At 33.8% G+C, this 22,018-nt stretch overlaps 2 protein-coding genes, 1 long non-coding RNA gene and 1 pseudogene across 3 annotated transcripts; all 4 read right to left on the bottom strand.

Moving 5' to 3' along the window:
• Nucleotides 1-1,528: 1,528 nt before the first annotated feature.
• Nucleotides 1,529-2,526, bottom strand: LOC133872443 (uncharacterized). The gene is made up of 2 exons (XR_009901031.1): nt 2,489-2,526; nt 1,529-1,845 (listed from the first exon to the last, which is right to left on the bottom strand). It is a non-coding gene; the product is annotated as an uncharacterized LOC133872443 (long non-coding RNA).
• Nucleotides 2,527-3,109: 583 nt separating this feature from the next.
• On the bottom strand, nt 3,110-6,349 carry LOC133873176 (putative disease resistance protein RGA1). Its single transcript, XM_062310907.1, has 3 exons — nt 5,905-6,349; nt 3,770-5,793; nt 3,110-3,336 (listed from the first exon to the last, which is right to left on the bottom strand). The coding sequence occupies exons 1-3, from the start codon at nt 6,347-6,349 to the stop codon at nt 3,316-3,318; spliced, it is 2,490 nt and encodes an 829-aa protein (XP_062166891.1). The 3' UTR covers nt 3,110-3,315.
• Nucleotides 6,350-7,583: 1,234 nt separating this feature from the next.
• LOC133873177 (putative disease resistance protein RGA4) lies at nt 7,584-8,784 on the bottom strand (annotated as a pseudogene).
• Nucleotides 8,785-12,053: 3,269 nt separating this feature from the next.
• LOC133873965 (NADPH-dependent thioredoxin reductase 3) lies at nt 12,054-20,620 on the bottom strand. The gene is made up of 10 exons (XM_062311778.1): nt 20,338-20,620; nt 19,990-20,197; nt 19,747-19,852; nt 18,517-18,782; nt 16,473-16,752; nt 15,580-15,687; nt 14,434-14,520; nt 14,190-14,294; nt 12,894-13,024; nt 12,054-12,278 (listed from the first exon to the last, which is right to left on the bottom strand). Exons 1-10 carry the CDS (start codon nt 20,579-20,581, stop codon nt 12,218-12,220), a joined length of 1,596 nt encoding a protein of 531 aa, XP_062167762.1. The 5' UTR covers nt 20,582-20,620; the 3' UTR covers nt 12,054-12,217.
• Nucleotides 20,621-22,018: the final 1,398 nt, after the last annotated feature.

A 22,018-nucleotide genomic window follows, 5' to 3' on the forward strand; every position in this document is an offset into this window, starting at 1 on the left:
CATCAGTATGAGATCGATATTGTCGAGGAACCAATATTTAATAAAAGGAATTGGCCACGTGCAAATTGCAATCAACCCACAAAGCTAGCTTTCCACTATCAAGGAAAGTAGTAAAGAAAAGGAAAAATGTACAATTGGGTGGCCTAATTTACAAATTTATAAAAGTGAATTAGACGTTTTATAGTTTTCCTAATTTACAAATTACTTTTTTAAGTCAAATTCCATAAATAAATATTATAGATTTCGTTTTGTGATACATAAGTTACAATAAGATGATGAGACATTGCATTCTTAATTAAAAAAAATATATATAAATATATTAAATATAAAATATAAAATAACTTAACAATTACTTTTTTTTTATTAAAAAAAGAAAAAAGAAAAAGAAACAAAGGTAGCTGCTATTTGGGCAACTTTCCACCTCTGCTTGTTGTTTGATTCCTATGAAGTCCGATCAAATCACATGGCTTGGGATCCACCAGAACTGGCCACGTAACAACGTTCAATCAATCAACCCACAAAGCTCTCTCTTTTCACTGCGCAAAAGCAAAGGAAAAAGAATTCCACTATCAAATAAAGTCTCCGTCACACGTCCCTCATCGGAAGTACTTTTAGGTCCATCACTCCCGGTGGACTGTTTCCTATCTACACCCATCATAAAAAAAAATTCAGTTTTCCGATTAAGCAACTTCTTATTTAACTTTATGCATATTTATATATATTTTTTTATTATGAGTAACACCTATTGTAATTTTATTAGCGACTTCTCTATAGAATTTTATGGGAAATATGAATGGGAAGAGAGTGAGTAGGTTGATTCAATGGTTACGTAGTCCTCTCGACCCCTTCATATAGATTTGATTAAGTGGTCAAATAACAGAGTCATTTAAAAGCTCACTAACAAACTCTTTAAAGGCCATTCGCCCGGTCACCATGTTAATATCATATTTTTAAAAATTTGTCTTATTCTAATTATCATATTTTTGAAAAAAAAAAAAAAAATCTTCATTTTTTATTTTTATTTTTTTCTAAATGGTCATATTTTTTTAAAAAAAGTCATATGCATCCAAGCCGAGAAATGAAAATGAACATTTGCTTTTTGGGTGTAAAAAGGAAATAAAAAAGAAAGACAAATTTTATTATTTTTTATTCTTTTGATGAGCAAATAGTACTGACCAAAGTTAGTGAATACTATTTACTCAGCAAACAAAAATCACTATTTTGTTAATTAAGGCTATTGCCTATTGGGAAGGTTTTTTTTTTTTTTTTTTTAATATATATACTTTTTAGTAATTTGACTCATCAAAATAGCTAAAAAACCATTTTGATAAGTCTAGTAAGAATGCTCGGCTGTTAATATTTTCGGGTAAAGCAAAATACAAGACACAGCAACAAATGCAATTAGGAAGGAATTGGTCAAAGCCATGGAGAAATAATAATCATCTACTCTATTGCCTGTTCCTCAACCTTACCCTCCTATATATAGGAAAACTAATCAGCATTGGGAAAAAAAAATCATGCAAAACTATGGTCGAAAATTATTCAATTTAGTCGCAAGTAGTGGATATGAGAACAAAATTCAACCAAATTTACAGAATGATTGAAATTGAAGACAGGAAATTTAAAACCCATGCCAATGAATTGATAGCTCGGCTTGTATAATGTACAGTACAGTGTAGTTCGTCAATCATGAGATATCATTGTAAAAATTGATGCCATTTTTATTCAGCTAGACTGTTTGGGAGGAACAAAATTGGATCATAAAATGAGGCTTTGAAATATTCTCATTTATTTGCTTCAATGAATTCTTTGTACTCTCTCTTCATTTTCACCCCTGATACGGTCCTGCATAGCCAGAATAGAACCATTAGTGGCGGCCAAGAACTAGCAACCATGTTAATAAACCTAAATTATGCCACATTCACAAAGTGACGATCCCAAACACCTTTCCATAAAATTGAAAGAGCAATCTTTCTGGACTCGTTTCAGCCATGTTTGTTTAAATTTTTATTTTCTGTCTTTTGTTTTCCGCTCACAAACAATTCAAAACGCAAAACACTCGTAAAAAAAAAGAACCAAAACAATTCTCACTTTTATATCACATCAGAACAGTTATTCAAACCAATAACAGAAAACACTCTCCAAACATATTAACAAACATATTAACAAACATACCTGAAATCATTCAACCACTAGAAAACAAGATATGTAAAACTAAAATAAAATTTTATATTCTTAATTATTCTAAGACTTATATAGTAACATGTAATATGGATATGCCAAAATTTTAAGTAACAAAACACCTACATTCCTTAAAAAATTTGCTCAACGTACACAACTAGTTTATGTCAGTCGTGGTAAACAAATACAAGCCGATAAAGAACTAAGAGTCCGAGAGGGCAAAATAAACAGCAATAAAAATTTAATTAAGAACACACATGTAGTACTAAAGAAGCACGAAATTAAAGACTAAATATATATAACCAACCTGAGCATTTCCTTATTTTTGAAAAACTGCGCGCATGGACTCTGTTTTTTGTAGAGCAATTTGCTCTCTTGGCTTCATGGATGAAATTTGATCTTTATTTCAAAAAAAAAAAAAAAAAAAAAAAGAACGGTTTGATTTCTATTTTTTTTTCTTATTTTTTGTTGTTCATCTTCTGTATAAGAGATGAACAAATCTATCATTAAATTTGAAAGACCTACATGTGAGATGAATTGTAGAAAAATGACACCAAACGTATCCCTTTTCAAATGAAGAAATGGGATGTTTAGGAGGCATAATAGGATGGAGGTCCAAAGGTGAAAGAATTGGATTGGATGGCCCGGCCCAATTTTGAAATGGGGGCTTTGTTATTGTCCCACACGAAACAAATATCAAGCCCTCCAAAGGAAGGTGGGAAGGCAAATAGATTTCCAGAATTTGGGGTTGGGGTTTTGCTTTTTGTCTTTTTTCAAAACCCAACATTCACCAACACTTACCAAGCTATTAAACATGTCATAATACATGGCGGTTGCAAAGATGAAACAAGAACAATACATGGTACGAAACCATACCCATCAATCCAATATATATATATATATATATATATATATATAGTCACGAAAGTATACATCTCCTAATCAGAATTACATTAACAAATGTCTATTCACATATTTAAATAAACTTAATAAGAATTACAACGGCAGCAATTTTTTTTTTTTTTTTTTGTTTACTTTTCTTAATTTAAATTGCAATGACAGAAATATTTGCAACTTAATGCAGGGACATATAACCTTAAACTTTGAAACATTCAGGCTTCCACAGTTCCACTGTCAGCGTCCAATGCTCAACTCCTGGCATGAACATTTTTTTAATTACAAAAGAGAAGTTAATAAAGATAACATAAGTTCAGAAAATAATAATAATAATAATAATAATAAAATATAACATAACATAACAAGTTTTTGATACACTTGGAAATATTATATTTGTTCCACACAAAATATATAATTTCTCCTCATTTAATACTTTAGGAGCGGAATACTTGCACTCGGAGCTATTGGACGAGGTAAACAGTGGAAAGTCTAACATATGAAATAATAGACAAATAATATAAATAAAAAAGGATTTTCTACAAAAAGGTTTTTTTTTTTTTTTTTTTTTTCTTTTCATTTTAGTTTATATCAAATTCGAATATTGCGAAAAGGGTAAACTTGACAAATATTGGGGTTTGAATCAATAGAGCATTAAGAGTTTAAGACCAAAAAAGAAGAAGAAAGAACTGACCTTGCCTGATCGTCTGCTTTTGTTGAAGTATCCTCGTGTCCTCATCGAGCAGAAGCTTTGGTACATGAGTGATCTTGGACTGACCTTTCCGTCTAAATTCCTACTCAACCGAGGACATCCTTCAAAATTCATTTTTCTTAGCGCTGGGAGACGATGTGTCCCCTCCGGAAGAGATGACAAATAGGGGCAGTCAATAATCTCAAGTGTGTGAAGTGATTTGAAAGTTGGCAGCCACTCAGGCAAGGCCTCGAAGTTCTTACAATCTTCGATTTCCAGGTGTTGTAAAGTATTAGCATATCCTTGGATCCACAGGGGCAAGAACTCCAACTTTGGTAAATTACCAATAAACAAACTTCGGAGGCTCAGCTTGAGATCCTGGTTGTGATCTTCTCCTCCCATCAAACTAAGCATTGGACAGTGATAAATTGCCAGATACTCTAAGGCGGTTAGGTGCTTGATATTGAATGGCAAAGAGGTCAAACTTGGACAATCACATATCACCAGTGTCCGAAGGTTGGTAAGGCACCCGTCCATTTCTTGAAACAAAACTTTTACTTTCAGACAAGAAAATAAACTCAAACTCCGAAGAGAGTTAAATGATTCATTCTCCAACAAGCACATATACTTTGATGTTACCGCCAAATACCTAAGGCTGATCATGTTCCCTGTACCTTTGGACAACCGTTCAAGTCTCGAACATCCGTGGAGTAGTAATGTTTGCAAATTATGCAGCTTGCAGATGGAATTAGGAAGTTTCTTGATTTTTATATTATAAGATAGATTGAGATATCTCAAATGCTTGAGAGTACCAATAGATCTTGGCAGCACCTCAATAGACGAATCACTTAAATCAAGCAATCGCAAGTAGTTGAATCTCGAGATGCATACTTCAACTAATGACATTGGGAGTGGTTGCACGCCTGTGGGCATAATGGTGCGCACCTTTGTTAACTTGTCTAAGTAGTTTGGAACTCCTTGACCCATTTCTAAAAATGACAAATAACGAATTGTTCCTGCAATGTTTTTGTTGCCCAACTCTACTACTGAACACTCTTCTTGTGCAACTAAGATAGCAAGATCATGGATGAGATCATGCATTTTAAAGGTATAGAAGGGCAAGCTAGGAAGCTTTTCAGAAGCGTCTTGGAAGAAAGATCTCGACAACAACTCATTTATATACAACTCCCCAACATCTTCTAAATCTTGTTCTTTATTAATAGGCATGTCAAATATTAGTCCATTTGCCATCCACATTCGAATCAATTGATCTGAATAGAATTCGTGGTCTTTTGGGAAAAGAGAACAAAAGGCAAAGCATCGCTTCAAGTGAATTGGTAGTTGTTCGTAACTAAATCGCAATGCGGGTAAGATGTCATTCTCCTTTTGTTCTAATTTCCATATCTCATTATCTCTCACAAATTTCCACTCCCGTTCATCAACTTTTGAATGAAGCAGGCTGCCTAAAGTCCTTACTGCCAATGGAACCCCTTTACATTTTTCCACAATTTCTTTTCCAAATTTTAAGAGGTTTGGATGTTGTTTGTCTTCTCCATCCTCAAATGCACACTTCACAAACAAAGATAAACAATCATCTTGGGATAGACCTTCTAAATTGTATGTAGAATCAGTGCTTATAACGGAGGCAACCACGTGACTACGTGTTGTCACTATAATTTTACTTCCTTCAGAACCAGCAATTAACAAATCTCTCAATTCAATCCATTTATTACGATCTTCATTCCAGACATCATCCAAGACAAGCAGAAATTTCTTATCGTTTAAAAGTTCTCTCAATCTAGTTTGCAATGTATCTGCATTCCAATTTTCATCAATTATACCGCACACAGATTTAAGGATTTCTTTTATCAATCTTGTAACACGAAAATCTTCAGAAACACAAACCCACATTCTCAATGGAAAAGTCTGGACTATACGTTCATCATTGTAGACCCACTTGGCAAGTGTGGTCTTCCCCAAACCTCCTAATCCAACTATGGAAATTACATTGACTCTTTTGTTAACATCTTAGTGCATCAAAAGATTAATGAATTTTTTTTTGTCCTTATCCCTTCCAATGACTTTTGATGGATGGACAAATGAAATTAAATCTATTTCCCTCAACCGGTGGATGATACGCCCATCTTCACGTTGTTGAGTGAGATTATATTTATCCTTATCGGCTGCAATCTCATCTAACCTCTCTCTAATGCTCTTGATTTGATGAGCCAGTTTGAAAGGAAATGCATGTGTCATAGAGGATGAAAAGGAATGAAGTACCTTTCTAGAAGTGCTCCCATGTGTAGCAACCACTTGATTCCTTAAAGCTTGGTATTCAATTTCATCAAACACATCCTCGGCATCATGAATGACATCATTGAGCTGCCCTAGCCAGAGCCTCAGCAGGGGGTCACTTGCTTGCTTCTTTTCGGCATCCAAGAGCACCTCTTTAATGGTTGACATGGTGCGTTCAAGCCTTTTCAGATCGCTTTTGATATCCCATGCCAAGCTCAACTCTTGGCAAACAACGGACCCTAGCTTTGGTAAGACATTTCCTATGATGCCGAAAGCAATTTCAGCCATGTTGTGTAGGTTGGGGGGGGGGGAGAGTTGAAGCCTTGAAGGAGAAGGGAGAGACTCAGAGAGGAAGGCTGCAGGCTGCTGAGTCGTGGAGGAAGGATTATAGTGGAAGGAATTAATGGCCACGATTGTTTTTTAATCTTTCATCCATATATATGAAGAGTCCAAGTCTCCGTCAAATTCAGTGGGCTGTACAACGCAGCGATTGAAAATTCGTCAAATACGTACTGCAATTACTTGGGAGTTTCCCATAGAGCTTATTCTTTTCTTTATGTTGACTTTTTTTCATTAGATGCATGTGAATGTATTGCAACCAAATATTTTCAGCCATTCACTACTACAAATTTTATACACGTTCACAATTTATCTCAAAAAGCTTAAATTAATTGATAAAAAAATATTAATATTTTTAATTATTTAATTAATACTGATAAAAAAATATTAATTGACTTAATAACAAATGAAAATTTGAAGTTTTGAGGAATTGAAGAGGAGCAATTGCTGAAATAAACAAAAATATATTTTTTTTCATTCCAATAAAGCATTAGCGGTATGAATTTGAAACAACACCTTCCATCTAATAGTCTTATGTTCTTGAGTTTTTGAGATGTGTATATGATGGGTATCACCAATCCAAAAAAAAAATTGGTAATTTCAATGCTTACGTGAAGCGATTTGAACCATGACTAATAAATCATTGGGAAATTAAGAGTCATATAGAAGAGTAAGAGAAATGCTAAAAATTATATTTTTATTTCATAATTATCCTATAATACTGAGGTGACAGTCTCAACTAGTACACCATCATTGTAGTATAAAAATGTCATTTCTAGCATTACTCATCTAAAAAAAATTAATTACTACAAATTTTTTTATTTTTTATTTTTTTTGATTCAAATCAAGAGAAGAGAAAAGAGGAAAACATAAACTTGTCTAAGCATTTTGGAACTTCTTGACCCAAGTGTTTGGTTGAAAATGACAAATGACGAATTGTTCTAATAATGTCTTTAGCATCAAAATCTACTTGTGAACACTCTTTGTGCAATTGAGATTGCAAGATCATGGATGAGATCATGCATTTTAAAGAAATAGTAGGGCGTGAATGGAAATATGTCAACTTCTTGGAAGAAAGATCTCGACAACAATTCATTTATAAACAAGTCTCCAATATATTCCAACTCTTGTTTTTCATTAATAGATGTTTCAAGTAGTAGTCTATGTACTATCCCCATTTGAATCAAATGATACGAAGAGAATACGTGGTCTTTGGGAAAAGAGAACAAAAGGCAAAGCATCGCTTCAAGTGAATTGGCAGTTGATTGTAACTAAATCGCAATGCGGGTAAGATGTCATTCTCCTTTTTGTTCTAATTTCCATATCTCGTTATCTCGCACAAATTCCCACCCCCGTTCATCAACTTTTGAATGAAGCAGGCTACCTAAGGTCCTCATTGCCAATGGAACCCCTTTACATTTTCTCACAATTTATTTTCCAATTTTTAAGAGGTTTGGATGTTGATTCTCTTCTCCTTCCTTAAATGCACATTTCACAAACAAAGACAAACAATCATCTTGGGATAGACCTTGTAAATTGTATGTCGAATTAGTGCTCATAACGGAGGCAACAAAGTCACTACATGTTGTCACTATAATTTTACTTCCTTCGGAACCATCAATTAAAAAATCTCTCAATTCAATCCATTTATTACGATCTTCATTCCAAACATCATCTAAGACAAGCAGAAATTTCTTATTGTTTCAAAGTTCTCTCAATCTAGTTTGCAATGTATCTGCATTCCAAATTTCATCAATTGTACTGCATGTAGATTTAAAGATTTCTTTTATCAATCTTGTAACACTAAAATATTCAGACACACAAACCCATATTCTCAATTGAAAAGTCTGGACTACACGTTCATCATTGTACACCCACTTGGCAAGTGCGGTCTTCCCCAAACCTCCTAATCCAACTTTGAAAATTACATTGACATTTTTACTAGCATCTGGGTGCATCAAAAGATTTATGATATTTACTTTGTCCTTATCCCTTCCGATTACCGTTGATGGATGGACAAATGAGATTAAATCTATTTCCCTTAACCGGTGCATGATACGCTCATCTTCACGTTGTTGGGTGAGATTAAATTTATCCTCATCGGCTGCAATCTCATCTAACCTCTCTCTAATGCCCTTTATTTTATGAGCTAGTTTGAAAGGAGATGCACGCGTCATAGAGGATGAAAAGAAATGACGTACCTTTGTAGAAGTGCTTCCATATGTGGCAACCACCTGCTTCCTTGAAGCTTGGTACTCAATTTCATCAAACACATCCTCGGCATCGTGAAGGTCATCGTTGAGCTGCTCTAGCCAGAGTCTCAGTAGGGAGTCAGTTGCTTGCTTCTTTTCGGCATCCAAGACCACCTCTCTAATGATTGACATGGTGCGCTCAAGCCTTGTTAAATCGTTGTTGACACCTCATGCCATGATGCCAAGCTCAACTGTTGGTTAGCGACGAGCCCTAGCTTCTGTAAGACCTTTCCTATGATGCCAAAGGCAAGTTCAGCCATGTTGTGTAGGTTGAGTGGGGGGTTGAAGCCTTGAAGGAGAAGGGAGAGACTCACAGAGGGAGGCTGCAGCCGAGTCTTTGAGGAAGGAATAGGCCCAGGGACACTATGTTTTAATATATAATGGAATACACTTTGTATTAATTAATTTATTTTTAATGTTTCTTAGCCTCATTATTTCAAAGCTAACGACTCCAAGTCTAATATTAGTTGACTAAAATCTCAATATTGAGATTTAATGTGAGAAGCCAACCGCTCCCATCTTTTACTTTGCCCTCATATAGTCATATGCCTATTTGGAAATAATTATACTATATATATATATATATATATATATATATATATATATATATATATATATATATATATATATATATTAGTTATTAACCTATCAACTAATTATTTTTTATTTTCTTGAGAATCTGTTGAAATAATCATCAGCGTTTGGTACAGGTGTACAGTACCATCTAGAGAATTTAATTGGTTTTTGTTCTTTTAAAAAGTGAACATGCATGAACTAAACTTTGCAACCATTAATTATTTAATTTCATAATACAGTTGTCACTATATTGTATGTGAATGTATTGCAACCAAACATTTTCAGCCGTTGATCACTATTACTATAAATTTTATAAATCTTAAATCACAATTTATATAAATAAAAAAAATTAAAATTAATTAATAGAAAGTATTAATATTTTTAATATTTATCTCGAAGAGGAGCAATTGCTGAAATAAACAAAAATATATTTTTTCATTCCAATTAAGCATTAGCCGTATGAATTTGAAACAACGCCTTCCATCTAATAGTCTAAGTTCTTGAGTTTTTGAGACGTGTATAAATGATGGGTATCACCATTCCAAAAAATTTGGTAATTTCCATGCTTACTTGAAGCAATTTGAACCATGACTAAATCATTGGGAAATTAACAGTCATATAGAGGAGTAAGAGTAACGCTAAAAATTACATTTTTATCTTATAATTATTCTATAATGTTGAGGTGTATTTCTCATTCTTTTTTCATTCTAACAATATTTTTCAAGTTCCAAAGGTTTAATTGCAACCGTTGGAACAATACATTTTTTTTTTAAAAAAAAAAAAAAAAAAAGTCCATATACCACCTAAAATTATTATTAAATTGACAATGTCTCCCAAAATTTTAATTGGGACAATGTCCCCCCCCCCCCCCCCCAAAAAAAAAAAAAAAACTACAAAAAATTGTCAATATACCTCCAAGGTCAACAAAAGGACAAAAATGACATTATGACTTTTTTAATAAGACAAAAATACCCTTATAAATTCAAAAAATTGGGAGGGACATTATCCAAATTGAAAGTTTGGGGAGACATTGTCAATTATGTGGTAGTTTGAGGGGCTTATGTGGACTTTACCCTCTTTTTTTTTCTTTTTTTCTTTTTTTTTTTTCTAAGTTTGGTAAAATCAATGATAATCTAGCAAAATGGCAGTTTTTCTTTAATATGGGTTGGATTCAATTTATTAGACTAACATTTGTTGTCAAAGCAAGTGACACATTGGATTAAAGGATTTCATTCGATTCAGTTTAGAAGAAAATTTTATCCATAGCAGAATAATTAAAATGCAATTTAGTAGCATGAGAAGCGACTTAATTATATTCCTATCCACTTTTTTTTTTTGGAGAAAAAAGAAGAATGGAAAAAAGAAAAAAAAAATTGAGAGAGCATTAGAGAGGAAAAGGGTTAACTAAACTTTTGGCATCAATTTAGTTGGTGGCAATGCTGGTGATGAAAGACTAATTTTGAATATAATTCAGCTTCAACAATCTATTTACCTATTTCATTAATTTCTGACAGGGTACAACAATCATATTCATAATATTTCATAATATTTCTACTCATTCAACAATCAACATCCACCAAAACCATATTTATCAAAAGGGGGTTTATATAGTCATTTACATATCCTACGCATTTAAATGATTAATTTGTTGTGATATAACATGTTCTTCAAAACTTTTGATATAATTGACTTTTTATACGAAGCAGAACGGAGGAATTTGGGAGAAGAAGAACAGAGGAAGGGGAAAAAATGAATTGAGTGACACAATTCAAAGAGAAGGAAATTTGATGGAGTCTCACCACAAAAAAAAAAAAAGAAAGTGGGCGGAGACTCACCATCAAAAGAAGAGAAGAATATAGAGTTCTTTTACACATGCACCCCTCATCCCCTCTTGTCACCCTTTTATAATAAAAAAAAATTAATTTTTATTAAAAAGTTGTCTATGATGTCCAAGACATTCTCCATTACCCCAATTCGGCCCGGTCACCCATGTTAATATCATATTTTTAAAAATTTGTCTTATTCTAATTATTATATTTTTGAAAATTTGTTTTTCTTCATTTTTTTTATTTTTTTTATTTTTCCAAATGGTCATATTTTTAAAAAAAAAAGTCATATGCGTCCAAGCCGAGAAATGAAAATGAACATTTGCTTTTTGGGTGTAAAAAGGAAATAAAAAAGAAAGACAAATTTTATTATTTTTTATTCTTTTGATGAGCAAATAGTACTCACCAAAGTTAGTGAATACTATTTACTCAGCAAACAAAAATCACTATTTTGTTAATTAAGGCTATTACCTATTGGGAAGGGTTTTTTTTTTTTTTTTTTTTTTTAATATACTCTTTAGTAATTTGACTCATCAAAATAGCTAAAAAACCATTTTGGTAAGTCTAGTAAGAATGCGCCTGTTAATATTTTCAGGTAGGGCCTTGATTCCTACACAACAACAACATAGAAACTGCACAATACTCTTTCACATGGAGGTGGGGCTCAGTGTGTGGAGCCCACCCCCATGTGAGAGAGTGTTGTGCAGTTGTTGTGGTATTGTTGTAAATTTATCATTTTCCTTTCGGGTAAAGCAAATACAAGACACAGCAACAAATGCAATTAGGAAGGAATTGGTCAAAGCCATGGAGAAAGAATAATCATCTACTCTATTGCCTGTTCGTCAACCTTGCCCTCCTACATATAGGAAAACTAATCAGCAGAGGGAAAAAAAATCATGAAAAACTATGGTCGAAAATTATTCAATTTAGTAGCAAGTAGTGGATATGAGAACAAAATTCAACCAAATTTACAGAATGATTGAAATTGAAGACAGGAAATTTAAAACCCATGCCAATGAATTGATAGCTCGGCTTGTATAATGTACAGTACAGTGTAGTTCGTCAATCATGAGATATCATTGTAAAAATTGATGCCATTTTTATTCAACTAGACTGTTTGGGAGGAACAAAATTGGATCATAAAATGAGGCTTTGAAATATTCTCATTTATTTGCTTCAATGAATTCTTTGTACTCTCTCTTCATTTTCACCCCTGATACGGTCCTGCATAGCCAGAATAGAACCATTAGTGGCGGCCAAGAACCAGCAACCATGTTAATAAACCTAAATTATGCCACATTCACAAAGTGACGATCCCAAACACCTTTCCATAAAATTGAAAGAGCAATCTTTCTGGACTCATTTCAGCCATGTTTGTTTAAATTTTTATTTTGTCTTTTGTTTTCTGCTCGCAAACAATTCAAAACGCAAAACACTCGTAAAAAAAAAAAAAAAAACCAAAACAATTCTCACTTTCATGTCACATCAGAACAGTTATTCAAACCAATAACAGAAAACAATCTCCAAACATATTAACAAACATACCTGAAATCATTCAACCACTAGAAAACAAGATATGTAAAACTAAAATAAAATTTTATGTTCTTAATTATTCTAAGACTTATATAGTGACATGTAATATGGATATGCCAAAATTTTAAATAACAAAAAACCTACATTCCATAAAAAATTTGCTCAACACAACTAGTTTACGTCAGTCATAGTAAACAAAAATACAAGTGGATAAAGAACTTCCAAGAGGGCAAAATAAACAGCAATAAAAATTTAAGAACGCACATGTAGTACTAAAGAAGCACGAAAGGACTAAATATAACCAACCTGAGCATTTCCTTATTTTTGAAAAACTGCACACATGGCGTACCCATAATTCCAGCTGCTTCTGCTACTTCTGGATCTTCCTCGATATCAATTTCAACAAAATGTACATTCTGATCAAACTCATCTATCACCTGTCATCAGAAGTTAAGAAAGAGTTTACCACAGTCTTAATTAACCATTCAATAAAATAAAATTAAAATAAAAAATCTTGGATATAACAGAGTAAGAATCATTAAACACAAAACAAAACGATAGCCACAGATATAATAAAAGCATGAATCATATAACATGAAACACACAGGAAATTCTCTATTATGTATGAGAACCATTGCTTGTTTATTCTAGTCACACACTGTTAGTATCTTCTTCCTAGTACTACCCTTCATCAGGTCTCGAGTTTGACTTGGCTATAGCATGTACAGTGCTATTTTATCAGAATACAAATGAGTTTGCACATCCCTTACAATATGCAACTCGGCTCATAATTTAGATGAATTTGAGTCAAGTGCGATAACGGGTATGTTTCTAGATCATGGCAATATCATATATTCAATATAAGGCCTAAGAATAACCTTGTACTTAGCCTTCGGTTGTCAACCTTGATAATCTAGGGGTGGCATGCAAACAATGAAAAGTTCCATTAAAGTATATCGTCATCCAAAGTATAGACACCTATCAAACTCGTGTTTTGGAACTCTATATTGACCACAACTACAGCTCAAAAATATAAACGGGTATGTTCCTGTTTTCTGAATTCTGAAAACAAAGTCAAAAGCTTGCCAACAGTCCTGGACCAAATGGCAGCTCCACGTCCTTTAAAAAAAAAAGCATGGAAAGTGAGATCACGGGTTCAATCCCAGGCAAGTGCATGAATTGTGTAATTTACCTATCCAAAAGAAAAAAGCAGTTGATGGTTAAGGAGAAAGAACTTTTTTGTTGCTAAGACTACATGCTTTAGTACTAAATTTTCTGTTTTTGATCTCGCAGCTTTAAATTTTCTGTTTTTATCATGTGTCTTCTGTAGGGAATTGTATGGAAAAATATGGGAAGAGAGAGTAACTAGATTGATTCGATCGTAGCCCTCTCAACCCCTTCATATAGATTTAATTAAGCAGTACAATAACAAAGAGTCCTTTAAAAGCGTGACTAAACTATTCTAGTTCTACAAACATCTTCAAACAAAATATAAATCCACATTAAAAAATCATGTGTAAAAGATCAAGGTAACCATGAGAACTTAACTAGCATTGAGATTTAATTATCATGCAATAGCAAAATAAATTTAAAATTATGTACCTTACTAAGAATTGGCTTCAAAGTCCTACATGGACCACATGTTGGTGCAGTATATAGTACACATATAAGCCTTGGACTTTCATGGTACAATTTTCGTAACGCATACTGGAGGAAAAGAGAAAAAGTAACTGTTGTTTTAACTCACACAGAAAATTCAAAAACAGGAAAATTTAATTTAGGTGAAATATCACATAACATAAAAATTGATCATATCCAAGCTAGCATTTGGGGAAATAACTCGTACCTCGCCCTTATGCTTTGTAAGTGTAATGTCAAAACCCTCTCGAACATCCCTGTCTGTGAGTTCCTTCCTGACTTCTTCAGTTTGCGGCTGTCACAAGTAAATTGATGAACAATGAATTCTGTGAACGACAATGTTATAGGCCTAAAAAATAATGTGAGCACTTACGCTTTAAAACTAAAAGTAACAGTTCATTTTAAACTTACAAGGAGCCAATGAGCTCTAGGTCAAATGGCAATTTCTCATCCCATAAGAATGGGATGGAGGGTGGAATCATGGATTCAAATGGATAGTTTTTGTAATTTGCCAATAATAAGAATAAAAGGAAATCCATGAATTACTGCAATGTAGGACAAACCAAATTTAACAAGAAGTAAGAATCTAAAACCTTGCTCTGTAAATGAGTAATTTCTCCACCCCCCCCCCCCCCCCCCCCCCCCCCCTTTTCTCTCTTTTAAAGAGAAGTAATAAGTAATTGGATGAGAAACTTGTCAAAGATCTTGATTGTAGATGCATTGTACTATATATTGTACATGGTTTCCTGATTGATACCAGATCAAGAAAATGGTTGGTCCGGTCTATTGCCCTTGAGCCTATTTCACCTCCAGGACTTGGTTTACATATGTAAAATTTATAACTTCATAGTATACAGACGGATAGGCAATTTACTATTTTTAAAGGCGGCAACTTCTTAACCTTGACAATTTCTATTCTGCTAATATTTTAGCATACTCTTTGTTTCTTCTACAGGTCAAGAAGCACAAAAAGATCAATAAGGCAGTCTATGGACTTCTATTGCTCTCGCAAGCATCCCTCATAGTAGTAAATATCATGGGGTATGCAGCAATAAATTTGTATATCTACTATATGACCATCAACTAAAACATGTCTACGGTTAACTAATTATGGGCTTTAAGAAAGAAAAAACAGCAAGAACTGATCACTAGGTCAACCAATATTTGCCAGGAAAATGATAAATTAGGATCAATAATTATATGCTAAACTTTATTATCACGTATAAACTAATTGCACATGCTATGTTCAGCTCTCTGTGTTAGACAACGACAGCTTTCCAATGCATGGCGATGATAAGCACATGAATCTATCTAGAGACAAGTAGGATTGATGAAGTTGGACTCCTTTGAATACCTGGTGAAACTCAACAAGGAGATCTTTGCCCACAAGATATCTCTCGACTGACAAAGCAGCAATGCATCCAGATCCAGCAGCAGTTACTGCTTGCCTCCATTCATGGTCCTATTAGGAAAACATGAACTAGAGTTACAAGATTGTCAACAATGATTATGATTCCCAAACATAAGGTTATCCAGATCAGAAGATGGGATTGAACTTAACAGCAAAGTAACTATCTTCCAATTGAACTTGAGAAGTGGACATGCTTAGTACTTATCAATAAATTCAAATTCTTTGTGTTGTTTAGAAGCATCAAAAGAAATATTTTGCTTGCAATTATGAAGATTCACCGCTTCGAATACAAATATAATAGACGCTAAAACCTATGCCTTCCGCCTTCTCAGCCATATCTAAGAGTCTAAATGTGTCATGCCAAGAAACTGATTAGATGACAACAATTAGCGTGCATCACTTCTTCCAACTAATTCACAGAAGGACATATATTAGCTACAAACTAGTTTGTAGCTAATTCATACAAACCAGTCTAATAGACATATGTCCCTTAGCATGTAAGAAGCACATGTTTTTCTAATAGCATAAGCTTCTTATGTGTTTTTTTTTTTAATAACATTAATAAGAAAGCATGTGCTTCTCATATGCATTAGGAACACGTCACTTTATTAGAATGGTTTGTAGAAATTAGCTACAAACCAGTTTGTAGCTAATTTCTATCCAATAACCCTTAATCCCAATTCCTCATATATCCAACAAGCAATAATTACTAGTTGAACTGCAGCGATAATTGGGCCAGTGTTGAATCAGGTATCTGGGAGGCACAATAAATCTTGTCAGGTCCTGGACCAACCAAAAACTGAGGAGATAAAAATGATAATTCTGGAGAGGATTACCTGCACATCTCCAGCAGCAAATACTCCTTCAACTGAAGTTCTTGCAGTACCCTCTTCAACCAACACATAGCCAGAGCTGTCAAGCTTAACTTGACCTTCCAACAACTGGCTATTCGGCGAATGACCTATACCATAGAATAACCCTTTTGCGTCAAGCACAGATTCCTCCCCAGTATCACGTTTTCGAACTAAAATTCCAGACATCTGGCCTTTTGTATTGCTAACAACATCCAAAGTCTCTGTATTGAAGTGCACGGTGACATTTGGATTGTTGTACACTCTGAAACATTCGCGATAATCAACCTGTTAAACAAACATTCAGGGAGTTGAAAACTCACATACAAGTTGCTCATTAGTATATAATTCACCATCAACAAAGCAGCCAGCAGAAAAAGGAAAAGAAAAAAACCACAACAAACAGAAACTTTCTAGCCACTGCTTCACAATTGAAAGCGGCCTGTAATTTGATAACAACAATGATTAGTGTCATGGCAGAGGATAATTGCAAGTTCCACCAGACCTAATGTTTAAACATTGGCATAATTGAGATTTCAATTTTTTTCGTGTGGTTCTCACTAGAAAATTGCAATGGAGAAAAATTATAGCATGTTTATTGAGGGAAAAATACGAAAGTCGTTGTGATGAGTATCGCACTCAAGACCATGCAAGAAATGTTGGTAAAACCATGATTATTATGTCTCTTCTCTTTTATGTCTCTTTTATAAAGAAAAGCTTCAGAAAGCAATAAATTCAAAAATACTAGGACAAAAAATGCTTTGTGGAAGATATGTGAGGCCCATTATGTCAATACCCCAATGTAAATGGAAAACGTGAAAATATTCACCGACTTCCATTATATCAAGACTCCAATGTAAATAGAAAACATGAAAAGATTCCCCAACTTCCAAGTAAATCAAGCTCCTCAATATCTGGAGTAAATATGCGTCTGGAGATAGCTTTAATATCAATTGCTGTAATAAGATTCCAGTCCTCCGTTTTAGAGTAGCTCATCAAATTCCAGCCAAGAAGAATTCCCCCACATGGCATTAACTTCAGTTAGAAATGCTAACAGAAGGGCCATTTTTATACAGAACCCAACCATAGGGACATATTCTATAAAGTTCAGACCACAGGGACTGATTCTATAAAGATTCAAACCACATGGACTGATTTTGCATTTTTTTTCCCTAATAGAAATTTGGGAGCCTTCATCATAAGTCCTAGAAACTATCAAAAACATACAAAAGCTTGCCTGCAATTTTCATACCATCAAACAAACATTCAAGAGGGAAACCTAGATTTCTTTCATTTACAACAAACCATTTTATCACAAAACACGAGAAATGCTTTTAAAAAGATTTCAAGTTAGAAAAAAAAAATTGGGAACCTTCACCATAAGTCCTAGAAACTATCGAGAACCTACAAAAACTTGTCAGCAATTTTTATACCATTAAACAAACAACATTCAAGAGGAAAAAACATTAATCTCTTTCATTTACAACAAACCTTTTTTGTCACAGAACTGCTCATCCTCACCATTATGTTTTGCTGGTAATAATCTTTTGATCAGATAAAATACAAAGAATAACAACACAGTAGAGTGAAAACATGCATGCCAGTAAACAAAAGGAACCCATGGTGAGAAATGAAGAGAACATATAATGGAACATAAAGTACAGGTAGATTCAACGGGAAGGCACCATGGGAATTCCTGAGGAGCACATGGGAGAAGTAAAGAAAGAGAATAACAGAACAAAGATAGATAAAAATCTAAAATAAATAGTCAAAACTAAACTACAAATATTAAATAAATAAGTAGCTAGGAAAAGGATGATGACAATCTTTGAGATAATGACAAGTTTCACTAAAGTGCATCTCTGATATGAAATACCAAATGATAATGAGATTGAGTGGAATAATCAACAACTTCAATAAATCTTCATAATAAGCAATCTACAATGACCTATCATACATGTGTTACACAGAAGGAATGCAATCATAACTTCAAAAGAACAACATTGAAGAAAGGGCCACCAGAATTCACCTATCTTGCATTGCTCTGGAAGCCTTTAGATGGTCCCCACGTACAAGTAAATGAACTTTACGAGCATATTTAGTTAGGTATAATGCTTCCTCAGTAGCTGTATCACCCCCTCCAACGACAGCCAGAACTTGCCCCTTAAACAACGGTGATGCTCCATCACAAATAGCACAAGCACTAATTCCCCTACTCCAAAATTCATCTTCACGGGGTAAACTGAGCCTTCTTGCAGTAGCTCCTGTGGCAAAAATAATACTGTGGCACTTAACCTGAAACATAAACATAAGCAAAAAAACTTCACAAAACTGAAGCAACCAGATTTCTTTCAATAGCCAAGAAATGAGGATTGAGTTACAGGCTATACTCATAACGTACAGGCTATTAGCAATGACATAAGGGGGGATATCTGGCAATTTTTAACAATGGCTATGGCAGATGATACAATTAAAATATATTTATAATATTTTTTTGATAGTAAAAGAAAAGGCTTGCTCTTTATTTTTTTCTCTTTTTACTTGTGATAATATCAATTTTGAATCCCAGCAACTATGCCTAACTTTTTGAATAAAAAGTACCATTTCACAAGTGTTGAAACTAAAAGCTCTGTTAAACTAAGTCAAACAAGACTATTAGACCCTACTGGAAATAAGATATAAGAGAGAAGTAAAGTTTTTTTTTTTTTTGCTTAGTGACTTACACACACACACACACACACAGTCGAAGACCCAAACCTGTCAACCTCACCCACCACCACATATGTCTGGCGGGTGGAGGTGCCATTTGGCCTAAAGGCCACTGGCAAAAGAACCATAAAATTCAATGAGACCATATATTCACATCAGATGTATGTTTTATAACTGTAAAACATAAATATATATTACTCAATGTCATGTTCTGAAATTGTAAATATCCCTTTCTATAATACGAGCATGACTAGTACAAGTTACGTTTATACTCATTCCCCATCAATGGAATGACTCTACCTTGTACTATGAACAAGACATTATAATTGATCAGTTGACACTTGGTTTCCATAGAACCTGCTGGAATCACATAAATTCGAGCAAATCAAATCCCATTTTTTTCAACACATAAAAGTCATCTCTGGGCAAATCCAAAGAACCAGTTTAAATCAAGTTTGAAATTTTTTAAACAAATTTGGCATTTCAGTAGTCAAGTATAACATTAATCTAACAGATATAAAAAGGACCAGCTGCAAAAATAATATATCACCTTACGTTCACTACTTTGCACGGTAAAAGGACTACTTTTTACATCAAGAGATTCCACATCTTCCTGGAACAATTCTGCTCCCCAACGCTCAGCTTGCCGTCGCATCCTAAACATACCCACTATCAAGATTCTATTCTACAATTCTATTTGAAATTGCATCTTCCTATAATTAATAAAAAATAAAAATAAAAATAAATGAAAGAAAACAAAAGAAAAATTGATACCATATACGTCTCCTTTTACCTGTCCATCAAATCTGGACCGGTTATTCCATCAGGGAACCCTGGAAAATTCTCCACTTCAGTGGTAGTCATCAACTGTCCCCCAGGAACACCGCCTACTTGATATCCCTCAAACACTAAAGGCTTCAAATTGGCACGAGCTGCGTATATTGCCGCCGTGTATCCAGCAGGACCCGAACCTATAATAACCACATTCTCAACATCTTTCGCTGCAAGAAGAGGCAAAATGCTTCAGTATTTCCCATATTTTCTTAGTCATACTCATACATGCATACATACATACCAAGTAGCAGCTAGCATACACATACATACATACATACATACATACATAGGGGTGTGGAAGTGTTACCTGGAGAAGCTGGGAGGTCCGGCGAGGAGGCTCGGACTGTGAGATGGAGAGGGCGAGTACGGGGAGAGTGGAAACGGAGGGCGCGCCGGCGGGAGGACCAGGTGTTGAGGAGGACGAGGCTGTGTCTGTGTGGAGGAGGACGAAGAGCGTTGGAGAGAGTAGTGGGAGAGAGAGTGGCGGACATTGGGGTGACTCGGTGAGTCGGCGCGGAGGCTCCGATTCCTATCTTCGCGTTCCAACCCATTCGCTTCAGACCATACAATGGACTTGCAGTTAAGGAGGCATTTCTTTTTTTTTATTTCTTTTTTTGTTTGTAGCGTGAGCACACGCACTGGAGAGGTAGATGTACTCGCAGGAGTAAATAAATAATTCCTACTCGCTGGGATTATTTTCTAACAGATAATTATTATATGTGTGCTAATTAGATAATTATTTTCTAACAGCTAATTATATGTGTGCTAATTGAGTTGTCGCTTTTGTAATGAGTATTATAATGGGTTGGAATAACTTATTTTAATATAGACTATAAAAATTTTATGTGCCCTTTGAGCATGTGGTTTATTACATATTTTTTTAATAACCGTCTATAAATTTGCCACGTATTTTTGGAGAATTAAAAATATAGAAAAAAAATTATATTTAGTTCCTAAGTTTTCATTTGATTTTGATTTAGTCCTTAGGTTTTCATTTTAAAAAATAAAGTCTTTAGTTTTTACTCAAGTTTCAAATTGATCCCTCTATTAATTTAATGTCAAAGTTAACGATTTTTCATTTGTCACATGTATTTCATTTGACACTCTAGGGTTTATGTTAGTACCTAATACAATGTCAATGTCCATGTCAACATCAAATTTAACAGTTTTCCATCTAATGTTATAAATCTAGAAAATTAAGATGACGAAGAAGATAGTTTTTGTTTTTAGAGTTGGGTTTTCTTCTTCTTTTTCTTTTCTTTTTTCCTTTTTCTATGAATAACTTGGCGCTTAATGATGTGGCATTAATATTATGTACTGATATGGACGTTGATATGTCAATTGAGACACACATGAAATATGACCAACTTATCTTGAGGAAAAACGTGACAGAGTAAAATTTGTGCAAAACCTAAAGATCATATTCTTGAAATTAGAAATCTAAGGACTAAATTCAAATAAGATTAAAACTTAAGAATAAATATAATTTTTCTCAAAAATATGTGTTCCTTACATGTTTAAGAGATACGTAACATTTTTATAAATTATGTCGGAAAAATTTTCTCGAACCCAATCTGAACTTTGGAGAAAAACTTTATCCTTAGTAATGTAATTTAATTATTCATAATATATTTTATTTGATTCCTTTCTTTCCTAGTAAGTAAAAAGAAACAAAACTTGTATGGTAGGTAAAGTTTGTCACAAGCTTTAATAATTTAAATTTAATGACTTCCCAACAAAAGTTCACCAACTTTTTTTAAATGTTTTGCACTTTTAAAAATTGTTAAATTTTTTAATTATTGTTTATTTAAATTGTAACGAGCCTTTTTTAAGTTTTGACCAAAAATTTCACCTCAATTTCATGATAGTTTTCAATTATTTGGGCTTGTTTACAATCTATATAAAAAGTTTTTCAAAAATTTGGAGAAAAAATGTCCGATAATTACCATCAAATTGTAATAAACTAGGACAAAAATATATGTAACTTC

Source organism: Alnus glutinosa, chromosome 7 (assembly GCF_958979055.1).
Source record: "Alnus glutinosa chromosome 7, dhAlnGlut1.1, whole genome shotgun sequence".
NCBI classification, from domain to species: Eukaryota; Viridiplantae; Streptophyta; class Magnoliopsida; order Fagales; family Betulaceae; genus Alnus; species Alnus glutinosa.